Source organism: Halyomorpha halys, unplaced genomic scaffold (assembly GCF_000696795.3).
Source record: "Halyomorpha halys isolate HHAL.00 unplaced genomic scaffold, Hhal_1.1 Scaffold962.1, whole genome shotgun sequence".
NCBI lineage: Eukaryota > Metazoa > Arthropoda > Insecta > Hemiptera > Pentatomidae > Halyomorpha > Halyomorpha halys.
In genome coordinates this window covers 119,487-132,240 of record NW_027109643.1, presented here as the reverse complement: position 1 = coordinate 132,240, position 12,754 = coordinate 119,487, and the positions used below count along the sequence as shown (strand labels likewise).

The window sequence follows — 12,754 nt, the reverse complement described above, 5'->3', positions numbered from 1 at the left end:
GAAAATTATTTCGTATTTTATATCCGTATTTAATTTAAGTATTAGTCAATAGTTATACTAGTCAATACTTATTTTAAATTAGTGAAAAATATATAATATTTCGTATAAAATAAACCAAGAAGGTAGCCCTGTTGTTTCGTTTTAATTGTTTTATTCTGAATTTCTTTCTCATTTTTCTAGAAACTTTGTAAACGTACTTTTGTTGAATGCAGCATAAGTTAGTCAACGTGTAGTAAAAAGTGCTTTTGTGTGATTTGGGACATTCAGTATATGTAATAAAAATAATTATTTGGATAATGCCTAACAAGATAAGAATACAATTTTTATTTGCGTTCTTTTCATATCAACTCTCTGTTGATGGAAACATTCTTATAACGGACGAAAAAATCATCTCGGTGGTTGTCCTTTGTATAGAAGTTTCACTGTAATTAAATTAGTTACTCTTCGTAAATGGAGTTTTATATGCCCCAGTTAAATCCCTCATTTCCTGGCACGACTACCTTTCGCTTTATCGCTCAGTATCGCATAGTCATCGAAGTTTATTGGGATTTTGAATGCTTGCAGAAAATATCATTATTTTTGTTTATTAATATTTATATTTTTTAACATGATTAATAGTAAAAAATTAAACACCAATGGGACCGTTAGAAATATGCTCTGCATCACTCCAAAAAAATCCACACAGGATTTCACACTGACAAACCTTCCATGTTCCATTTGGCGTGCTGTGGTTAGAACGGAGTGACCATCTGTGACCACCTTAAGAGTGGCTAATTAATTGGAATCAACTACCTTAAAAATTCCAATTTTTCAATTGAAAGAAAGAAAAAATTGCATTGGACCAACAATAAATAATCATAAAACCCTTAGCGGCTGAGCTCCTTTGCTATGTACCAAGGCAGAAAGAAGGAAGAACCATTGACGTCTCAAAATAAAGTCTCCATTAACATGTATAAATGATAAAAACAATTCCTTGTCTTCAATTCGAGACATCCTTTGGGAAGAGACAAGTGGCATTTGCCACCTTCCTGCTTGCTGTTCACACCCTAGATTTAAAGTGTTAAGCATCAGACTGCACATGAAATCTTTCATGAAACAACCTATATAAACATGTTTTATGTTTTTACATTATAGTTTTTCATAATCCTATTCAGCGGCAATCCAATATTGTTGATAATAATGCATTTAGCGAGCTTTACTGATTTATTTTTATAAAAATCTCTCTTTTCATCTAGCAATTCTTCCATTAAAACATCTGAGACTAGGCAAAACGTCACCAAATCAGAATTTAAGTTTTAGTTTTTGTGAATCAGTTCTTTAATTCATGGTAGACCTTCCTATTCACTCTCGACTTTATAACATAATTCTATTAGTTTATAACAATTATCGAACGGCCCAAGCTCCAGTGGATGGATGACGTGGTACAAGACGCACGAGACCTGCTTGGAGTCCGAAATTGGAAGGCAAAGGCCCAAAACCGAGCCGAATGGCGGAGGCTCATAGTGGTAGGAGCCCAGGACCCATCGCAGGGTTGATGCGCCTACTGATAGATGATTATATCAATTATCTTAGTAGGACTAGTAATTTTCTTGATATTTGCCAAATTAAATTCACCAAATGTTGATTTCTAGTTGTTCGGACAGACACTTTTGGTGTATGAAAAATTACATCTCAGGAACCATTATACGTAAAGGTGTATTCAGCTCTTGTTAAAGCCATTTATATGTATTATCAAGTAATTTATATCATTTGTCTTCGTAGAAGTGGCAGTTTTTATATTTTCTAAAATAAATTCACAAAATGTTGATTTCTCGATATATTGAAAAAATGTTTGGTTTATAAAATACAATATCTCAGGAACTATTAGCATTTTAACTATTCAAAATTTACCATATTCCTGGTATAATCTAGGTAAAAATTGAACCCCTTTTTAACAGAAAATAATGCGCATTTTATTTCTTTACTTCAAACAACTCAAAACTGATTTTTTTTTTTTAACATCTGGAGTAACTGCCATTATTTTTTCTCTCTTACTATGATTATCAACTTAACAGCAAATCTGATTATTAACTGTACAAAGTTTAGCCTAAGTAATACAAAATTAAAAAAACTATATATATATACAATCAACTATCCCAGTAATCTTCCGACCTTTATTAACACCTGCAGTTCCGAAACGTGTAAAAGGAGAGCCCCTTAAATGTTAAAAAGTATGTAGAAGAACACAAAATCATCTCTACTACCCAACTAATCTATGAAACACAAGGGATAATAATGGAGTAAAGTAGGGCGACAACCTAAGCCCCCTACTGTTTGTCGTCCTTATGTATGAGATATGGAAGATTTGTAAAAGGAGATGCCCAAGAGCACTAGTAGGTTTTTGAAACCTAACTCCAGTACTGGCTCAAGCGATGATATTGTACTGATAACTGACTCTGAAGAGGCACTTCAGACATCCTTGGATGAATGGAATGAGGAACTGAAGTTTAGAGGTTTACAAATATTGAAGCTGCGAGTCGATTCCGAGTATTACAACAGTTATTAAACAAACTCCCGCCCTCCATGGTAGCCTTACCTTTATGACTTTTCAAACAGACAATTATAGCGAGTAGTTTTAAAAAAATACAATCGATGATCTGGATGTAAAATCAGTGCGAGACACAATGCAAGAGCGGCAACTGAAGTGGTATGGACACGTCTGTAGAATGGACGATAACAGAAAAGCCAATTGGTATTTGGAAGCAAGGCCAGAAGGAAGACGGCCTCATGGCAGACCCACGTGCATGTAGTCTGAGTACATTGGAAAACTAGGGCAGCCCTAGTTTTCCAATAACCCATATTTTTTTCTAAGAACTAATGGTTCTGTAGCGAGAGGGAGCAAGCGGTGCGATCACTACTCACCAGAGCACAGCACCTCGAGGCTCACTGAAGCTCCCAAATTTACATATTGCATTATTTTGTAAAAAGACATTGTCATTTTTATATATTAATAATTTCTGTACATAATACTTAGCAATATCTGTACAATGAATAATAAATGATGACAATGCAATGCACGGACCTATCTCAAGCAGACATGTACCGACCGCTTCTTGGTCACAGCCGCATGGACTAGGCCTATATATAAGGGACTCTAAATCCCCCAAATTTGATCGTAGATCCACATCCTTTCCTGGGCCTAGTCATGGCACAGGTGGCGTATACACTGCTTGAGATAGAGAAGTTCATTGCCAATCTATGCTCGCAAAAGCTGTTTTTCTGTACGTTCACCTAAGACGAAGGCCTATCTCCTCTCCTTCTCTCCAGCAATCTTAGTCCGTCCGCTTCATCTCGGCAACTAAGATTGTAACCTAATCCTTAACGGTTACACTGGTCCGTCCGCTTCATCTCGGCAACTAGAGCTGCACCTTAGCCTTATCAGCTTACTGGTCCGTCCGCTTCATCTCGGCAACCAGTAAGCTGGCTCCTATCATGACAGTTCTAGTCCGTCCGCTTCATCTCGGCAACTAGTAAGCTGGCTCCTATCATGACAGTTCTAGTCCGTCCGCTTCATCTCGGCAACTAGAACTGTTACTCAACCTCAGACTCTCTCACCTAGACCTATTCTACCTTCGTCAGTGTCCAGGGCTCATCCTCTGGCATGGCCGTTCCTAACTTATAATGAATACGCCTTGTCGTGGGCCTTCTGTAAAGAGATATCAGGCTAGAGAAATCGCCTAAGACCAATCAACCCCGACAGTTCTTTTACTTTAAACCCACGTTTGAAGAAGGGAATTCATTCCCGTCCAGTGAATCGTTTAAAGTTTAGTTTGTTTTGTTTTTTCCTTCAAGAGAAGCATTATGTCTAATATAAAAACTTAGTAGAGCAATATTACATTTGCTGCCTTCATGAAAATGGTTGGACTAACATCAGCTTGATAGACGTGACGGCCGTGCGGGTTGGTGCGCAGGTCCCAGTGCGCTCGGTTCGGAACGTTGTGGGTTCGATTCCCACCTGAGGCAGTTAAACATTCATTTTTCGGCGATCCCGAAGATTGAATCTTGACATTCCCACCTTGGTTAGTACGGTAGCCTAGGTAGCCGTCCGGGGTTGGCAAAAAGGACCAGTAGTTGGCCCACTTGCCGGACTTGTTCCTCCCACCAAATACCTGTACCTGTAACAAAATCAGCTTGGCTAAATAATTGGATAAAAGTTACTCATATCTTCACAGCATCTTGATTCAAGACATCGTTGAAAAGGGCGACACCTTAAAAGATAAGAAACGCCGTCATTACACCCTTTAGGAAATTCATGAGCTGTTGCTAATATTTGTTTTTTAATATTTATTTATTGCTATTTACAACTTTACATTATAATACATTTAGTAAATCTGATCTAAGTTAAATTGGAGTATTACAGGCGTGTAGAGAAACTACCCATTGGTAGCACTCTAATGACATTTTACATTAGCTGGTCTCGTGGCCATCTTCTTTTCAGACGCCTCGGAGGATTGTCAGGAATGGAAAAGGATGAAAGGTTAAAAACTAGGGGGTTTGAGGGGTTAGGGAGTTTATAATGGAAGGAGTGATATCTGGTTCGGGCTTGATCGGTTACATAGGGAACATTAAGGTCTTTATGTATGATTTTATTTGTAACAAATTAAGGAGCATTGAGTATTTTACGAAGGATTTTGCTGATATGGTTTAAAATCTAAAGAAGCCGTAATATTTCGCTCTGGTCCGATACTACTCGCAGTAGCAAACTATTTCTTGAAAACTATTCCTTGTAGTACCAGGTAATCTTCAGGAGAAGAAATATCTAGAGATTGGATTCAAATATTTTGTTCTAGGCATAACGCTTTAAAAACAGCGGTGAAGCTGCAGGAATGCCTTCAGAAACATCTAACGACTAGTCATCTATGGTTCGGTCTACGATTAGAGAAGGCTATGACATATTAATGCTGATGAAACAGGTTTATTTTATAAGCTTACACCTAATCGCTACTCGATAATCAATAATTGGTCATCTCATAACATGAATTGAATTTTTGCCTTCAAATACATCATTCGTTCTAACAGCTGATGCACTAAGGAATTGACTAAAATATGTTTACTTGTGAAAGACAAAAGTCCTGTACAAATTGTATTCCATTAGATACAGTTATAAAAATAACCTGATTTTAGTGCTCCATTACAAAAAAATAAACAAAAGATAAAACAAGTACTCCATAGCAAAATAATTATCAAAAAAAAATAATGCAAACTGGATAATACGAAACGATTAACGTAATATGCATTACTCTATTACATTAGATTAAAAATAATTAGGACCATTTTAAATAAACCAAAACATAATGGTAGTATAAATATTGATTGGCTTCAAAAACTACTCATGCCACTTAAAAAGACAAACTTATTGACTTATTTAAATATAGAGTCTATTCAATGTAACTTCAATGTCAATGCTCAACATATTTTGGATGTTTGGTAAGTCGCAAGATTCAGATATAAGTGGCTTTCATATATAACATATATTGCATTTTTCCCACCAAATATATCATTCGTTCTTCAACTGATAGACTAAGAAATACCAAAGGATAAAATCAAATTTAGAAAAACACCTTGTCTTAACATTTCTTCAAGACATGGAATGTGCGTGAAATTGGGAAACTACAATTAGTATCCTTAGGTAATATAATGGCCCTTCAGGTTTGGGACGATGTGCGAATGTCAACAATCGTTAAAAATATTCTGGCGAGTGAAAAATCAAATTGAGAAGCAACCCCAATAACGAGATGGATTTGACACAGCGGATGAAAATGACTTTTTTCCGATGTGTGAATCTTTAGAATTGCCACTTATATTCATTGTTTTTAAAAAAAGTTCTGCAACATTATCCAAATAAAGCAATTGATTAGTGTTTGGCAACAAGAACAAAAATTCTAATTTCATGTGTGTAGTGGTTGGTTACAACGACAATCGGCTAAAATGCATGGTCTCTTGGACATATGCAGTGTAGGCAACTTCAAGAGATGTAGCTCACCTATACTCATACCAGCAATGGAATACATGGTGAACTACAATAAGATAATTATATATATATTGATAACTTCTTCTTTATGATAACATATTCTCATCTCCATGACCTGTTATTATTTCTTGATACCTATTCAAAAAATATTGGCTGAATTTTTTTTTTTTTACTTTAGGAAGAAAGGCTAAGGATGCAGGAGCGAAGCGTAGAAGTTCAAGAAGTTCAAGTAGTTCAAATCGCCGGCAGCTCTAGGACAGTTATGGAGGGTGCTGTTGGGAACAGTTTACAAGCAGTTCCAATGGAAACTACAGACGAACATGTGGTATTATTTGATAGCTAATTTTTAACTTTCTTTTGAGCTGTTTTATTGTCATTCAATAAATAACATTTAAGTATTTATGAATTAGATTTAAATAATATTATTACAAATTACTATAAAAGTCCAACCTACATTATATATTTTAGTTTCCACTCCTGGGTAGGAACCACTATCAAACGGTGATTTCGTTTCCAACTATCTATGTTATATGTTATTCAATCTTTGTTTAATTATTTTATTTTATTTATTCTTCTTATGTAGACAATGTTGTTTTTCACCAAACGAGTTGATCGTGAAAGAACGATTTAGGTGCATTTATTCTTAAAGGCTTAAACGAAAATCTTTATGAACGTCAAATTGAGAAAGAATATTTTTTTTCCGTTCAAACTCTTTGTGACTAAAATCATTTTTCTCTTGGACTATACATATATTTTGTTCTTCACTAAGTTAAACAAATAGCTTAAGCATATTAAGTTGAACGATCCTATTCAATAATACCTACCTCGGATATGCCTTAGGATGTGAATACAATTATCCAAGCTGCTGATATAGAAATTGTTTACCTGCTTCTATGGGCTAAAGAAACACACGGTTTTAAGACGCTTCCTGTGATAGATCAACTTATTCTCCTCAAATATGGTAAACATTGTTTAACACTATTCCTCTTCTTCTTGTAGTTTACTCATTAAAGACAAGTTTAATAATATCTTTTGTGTATAACTTGTTATAATTATACAGAGTGCTTCAGGGTTAAGCTTCCTAACTGAAAATATGAATTAAGGATTTTAAAATAAGAAAGCACTTATTATGAAGGTATACGCATTAACAAGGAAATAAAAGATAATCATTGCTATGAAGTGAACATAAATTAATATACGTTCCAACTACTTAATAAATGAAAAGTTAATGTTAACATTCACATTTCATTCATTATTAAATGTTATTCAAAGTGATTAACTTTAGCATTATGAAAGGCTCGGCATAACGGCCTTGTTATTGTTTCATAAGATCTCCAGGCTTGAAACCGTTGGACCTCCTAGTTTATAGTTAAAAAAATATATATGCAAGCTCGGGCAATCATCTTAATTATTTAGAACTTATCAAGTAACAACACATATCTAGTGCGGTTCGGCCACTGCTGTTGTGGAAGAAAGATTCCAAAACAGTCTTTATGCCAATGTGATAACTCTGAAAAACATTCAATATGAATGCTTATGTACACATTTCATTATTAAAGTAGTAGGAATATATATTTATTTATTATAATCCAAATAATCCTTAACAATGATAATATTTAAACCTGAAAATGCATCTTCTTATGCATTTTTTGCCTAATTTTGAGATACTTAATTTATATTTTCAGTCGGGAAACTTAACCCTTAACTTAACCTAACACCATCTATAATATCCACATATTTTATTGTAGCTTGGAACGAGATAATGGTAGCTCAAATTTCTCATCGCTCAATTGAAGTTGAAGGGCAATTAGTGTTATCAACTGGACTGAAACTTAATAAAAATAATGCAGAACATGTTGGCATTGACAACACCAGCTTCGATAGAATGCTCTCTGAAGTTATTTTAAAGATGAAAAACATGGCGCTGGATAGGATAGAAGTTCATTACCTGAAAACCATAATTTTATTTAATAACCGCAAGTATTTTAAATAATTTATTCTATAAAGATACTGCTAAGGTTTATTTTTATTCAAAAACTTCAATTTTATTACCAGGTTGATTCACCTTGACTATCCTCTCAAGTGGAAGGTCCATGACTAATTGACAAATCATAAACTTTAAGTATTCAGATAATTAAATTTAGCCCATTGATGAATAGATTAATTTCAATATGATTTAATTTTCCTAAATTGCTACGAAAAAGTTGTCAGTAGGGAGGAGATATGTCGATGGCAGAATTCAGGCACTAAGCCCTAGAAATTCTTATTGAATGTAATACAACCTTGTCAAATTGTCTCTGAAGTAGAGGTCCTGGAAACCATGTATTGGGAAAGAGGGGGAAAAATCTAAAATTTACTAACAATTTTGACTGTATTTCCCAACGAGTATTTCTACTTAGTCTGGGAGTATTTTCCCTGTTATTAAACATTTTTCGGAAACTGGCCTCTCACAATCGCGTTTATCAGCAATGTGGAGTATAGTAACCTCTTTGAATTATGTTTAACCACAATGTTCGCAATATGAAGTAGGTTCTCCAACTCAATTTCCCAACTTTTCGAGTTTTATAAATTTAAGAGGGAGGGAAAAGTAAACCGCACCTCTCCGATATTTTTATTAAATAAAGACAAATATATCTTTATTCCCTGGTCACCGGCAGACATTTAGAAAACTAGGGAAGTCAATAAGACTCTTATTTTGATTTTTGTCTGATATTTAAAGTAATAAAATTATAAAATCCACTATCGGTGTTCCTCATGAATCCTAAAACACTTTAAGCATCAATCACCAATGTCTCAGATAATCCTTAATTTCAATAATTGCTCCCAGGCAAAATAATATTAGATATTACTAGTCGAGGTAATGAATCACAAAATAAAAAAGTAGCATAAAAACAAATAAGTTCGTGTAGATTAGAATTTCTGAAATGTTTGTTTGGCTTTGGATTGACATTAGAAATATAAATTATCAACCTCGGCTGACGTTTGTTTATTATTATAATACTAAAGTTTATTTTGCTCAAAAAGTTTCCATTTTCTTTCTTTTATGAACATCCTGGATAATATCTACCACAGGATGTAGATTATTTGTACAGACCTTTTTTAAAGTAATAGTTTAGAAATAAGGCTAGTTCCAAAGCCCTGCAATACTCTTCTTATCTTTGAACTATTGGAAAAAACAAAAAAGGGGAAAATTAATATTGAACTAATTTAGAACAAATATTTTTAAATGAGGAGCAGGTTATTCAAATAGACCCATATGGAACACAATTTTCAAATAATATAAATTTCCGGTGGTTTACTTTGGTCAAAAATTTAGATTTTATATGTGAATCCAAACCCGAACAACATATCAAACAAATCAAGACTTAACAATCCTTTTCATTGTGTAGTGCAAGGAACTGCTTCTTTTTCTGTTCTAACTGCGCTGTCTGTACCACAAAGTAAAAATATATACAAGTAAAAAACCAAAATAGCTCTTTAGATTATTAAATATGTGTAATTTAGGTATTCCCAGAGTAAAAGTTGGGGGACGTTACCCAAATTAATTGTAATATCCTGGTAGTTGTACTAAATGGAGTGGACTGTATTATTGAATTTAAAATTAATGAAAAATGGCCTCTATTCTTAATTTATGAATGGAATATGGTCCGGGTGCGGTAAAAAAAAACTCAAATATTAGATAATCATACTATTTTATTGAGCCAACGTTTTGCCCCACATTGCAGGGCTTATTCAGGGCTGTATTGACGACAGTTTTTTTTTTTTTTTTTTTTTTTTTTTACTGCCCTGTCAAAACAGCCCTGACTAAGCCCTGCAACGTGGGGTGAAACGTTGGCTCAATAAAATGGTATAATTTTTAATAGTATAATTATAATAGTATCTACTACTAATAGTATCTATCTACTATTATCTACTATTATCTACTATTATAATCTACTACTAATAGTATCTCTAAATTGGTATAATTATAATAGTATCTACTATTTGAGTTGTTTTTTTTTACCGCACCCGGACCATATTCCATTCATCTATACACACGGTCAATCAATAATCTTCCAGTATTCTTAATTTAATTTATATGGGTTGGTTAAAAGATTGTTAGGATTGTTGCTAAGATGGCTTAGTTTAATTAATTTTGATTATGATACATGATATAACATTAGGTTATATAAAATAATGGATGTTATAGGTTACTTGATGGTTGATCTTTGCTTGAAGACTTAATCTTCGGTGATATTCTCTTCTCGTGTCATCTTCTCTCTTTCATCCTGTCTTCGTCCCTCTGCCTGAATGGGGTATTGTTTATTCACCCATTGTGAATTGCAGTTTTCAGCCAGAAAAAAATGTGGCTCTTGAGACTCAGTTCACTCTTGTTCTAGTATAGAGACCAAGATGGCTACCCGAGCCTACTACTTTTTACATCTGTCAGTAGATGGCATCGTAAATTTCTATTAAAATGTGAGGGGGGGGCAACTTTCTTAAACAAAATGAAAATACATATTTAAAAAATGATAAAACCAGGCAAATATTTCCATTAAAAGGTATTTCAAAATTGGAATTGAAGGCTCAATAAAACTATGTCAAATTGAAATCTTTTACAAGTGAGACCCATCAGAGTGAAATTAGGAATTAATTTGGGGAATTTTAGTAGGACCATTAATCGGAAAACGCAATTTTTATTTTCAAGAAAGATGGTTCGAGTGTGGTCAAAAAGGTATTCAAATAGTACAAAAATATTTATTAAGCGGCTAGGTGTCGCCCCACATTGCAGGGCTTCATCAGAGCTAAAACTTACATAGTATAAACTTGTGAATTCTGTAAAAGTATAACATATGAAATATAAAGTAAATTAAGGTAGGACTATTCATGTGAAAATTATATAAAAATAAGCAGAGTAAATTAAAGAAAACAGAAACAAGATGTATTGAAGTATTTCTTTTTTTTTTTTTATTTACTCTGTACATTGTTTAATGATTGATATTATAAATGACAGGTGTTCCGGGAGTGAATCGAAGAAGAGAAGTCGATTGCCTGAGGGATAATTCTTTCAGATTACTGGAACAATATGCCAAAGAAACATATTCACAGGAAGGAATGCGGTACACTAAATTGTTGCTCCGGCTGCCTCCTCTCAGATCTATTGGCCTAAGATTCCCAAAACCTATCTTTTTCAGATTTAAAGAGGTGCCTTTCGACCAATTTTTATACCAACTGTTGACAGTATCTCCCGTACCAGACGTTACAATGCCCACTAGTTCAGCACCACCAGTGACCGAAAGCTCATAACATCTCATAGTTTCATTATTTATAAATTAAGTTGTTGTGACATACGGTTTAGTTTTATCGCCATAGTTATTTATTTAAATTATATATTTTTTTAATAATGGTGACATAACTAAAAGAGAAATAAAGACAATTGTTTCAAACGAAAAAATCCGAGATTGATTCGAACGGGAAAGGCGAGATAGTCTTTCCCCATTCCGTAGTTGCATTTTGTAAAAATGTTGTATTCTTGGCAGGGACAAAATATATATTCGCTTATAGAAATGTTAAATTAAGATTTTTTGGCAACAGAAAAATAAAAATTGTTGTTCATACTTTTCGCCTTCTTGGGTTTTTAAATTTTATTTTAATTTTTCGAAAATAGGGGTAACTAATAAAAACGCACTCGATCACCAATCTACAAACAACTTCAAGACATAAGTAGGGTGGTACGTAAAATTTGTATGATGCGATTTAGTAGTTTTTTTATTTACTTTTTACTTCTCCTTCTCCAATGAATATCACAAAATAATATGGTATTGTAGTTCCTTATCACTATATAATGTCAATGCATTACTCATGACAGAACAGCATAATGATATTTAATGAAGAACCTTGTACATATTGTAAGAAATTGTATTCCCTTTCCTTACCATTTAAAAAATACGATTATATATATTTTCTTATCTTATGTACATATAGTGAGATCCGTTATTATATCGTGTAGCAGAATTTTTATATACAATTTTTAATATACTGTTATATTTGTTTCACATTTAATACAATTTTCAGCATGTTGTTATAATACACAATATATCCTATATTTTTATGAATAAATATTTTATATTTTTATTTGTCAAACCTACAACAAATTGGTTGAGTAGTCTCGGAGAATTGCCGTGCAATAGTGAGGTAGTTTAATGAATATATCATGAAATGACGAATACAAGCACCAAAGTTGGTAAGAACGTTTCTTCTGGTATACTAATAATTGTTAGCAGAGGAGTCCTCTGAAATTTACAAAAATTTAACACTCCAAATTATTTTATTTAAATTTATTTTTAAAATAGGATTTATCCTGAGTTGCAGACGTTGGTCATATAGGATTAATTTAGCTTCATGTACCTCAATACAACCTGGAATGATTTACCTGACTTTCTTTTATTGAGGTATTTATTATTGCATTTTATTGCATCTCGAGAGTTATAAGATATTAAGAGTGCTACTAGAACTCAATTGAAAGCTAGTTAAATGTCCCATAAAATAGATAATAATGAAAATCTCCTTAGGGCTAATAACATCTTGAACGGTTTCTGATAAAAAAATTTTTTTATTTAAATTACATTAAAAGAGCGCTTTCAGGGGCTTCGGACAGTGCTAAATTTAAAAAAATAATTTAATAAAAATTATAAATGATAAGACAAACAATTTCCGCTGGTTTTATGACATGTAATGTTAACTGTGCTTCATTAGAAAACATAG

The 12,754-nt window shown here is 33.3% G+C and overlaps 1 protein-coding gene across 1 annotated transcript in view; it reads left to right on the top strand.

Moving 5' to 3' along the window:
• Positions 1-12,089, top strand: part of LOC106687418 (retinoic acid receptor RXR-alpha-A) — a 21,496-nt gene extending 9,407 nt beyond the window's left edge. Inside the window, exons 3-6 of the mRNA XM_024359327.2 lie at positions 6,189-6,335; positions 6,851-6,971; positions 7,759-7,986; positions 11,004-12,089. Coding sequence (XP_024215095.2) covers positions 6,189-6,335; positions 6,851-6,971; positions 7,759-7,986; positions 11,004-11,296 — 789 coding nt within the window. The 3' untranslated portion in view covers positions 11,297-12,089. The remainder of the gene's footprint in view (positions 1-6,188; positions 6,336-6,850; positions 6,972-7,758; positions 7,987-11,003) is intronic.
• The last annotated feature ends 665 nt before the right edge of the window (positions 12,090-12,754 follow it).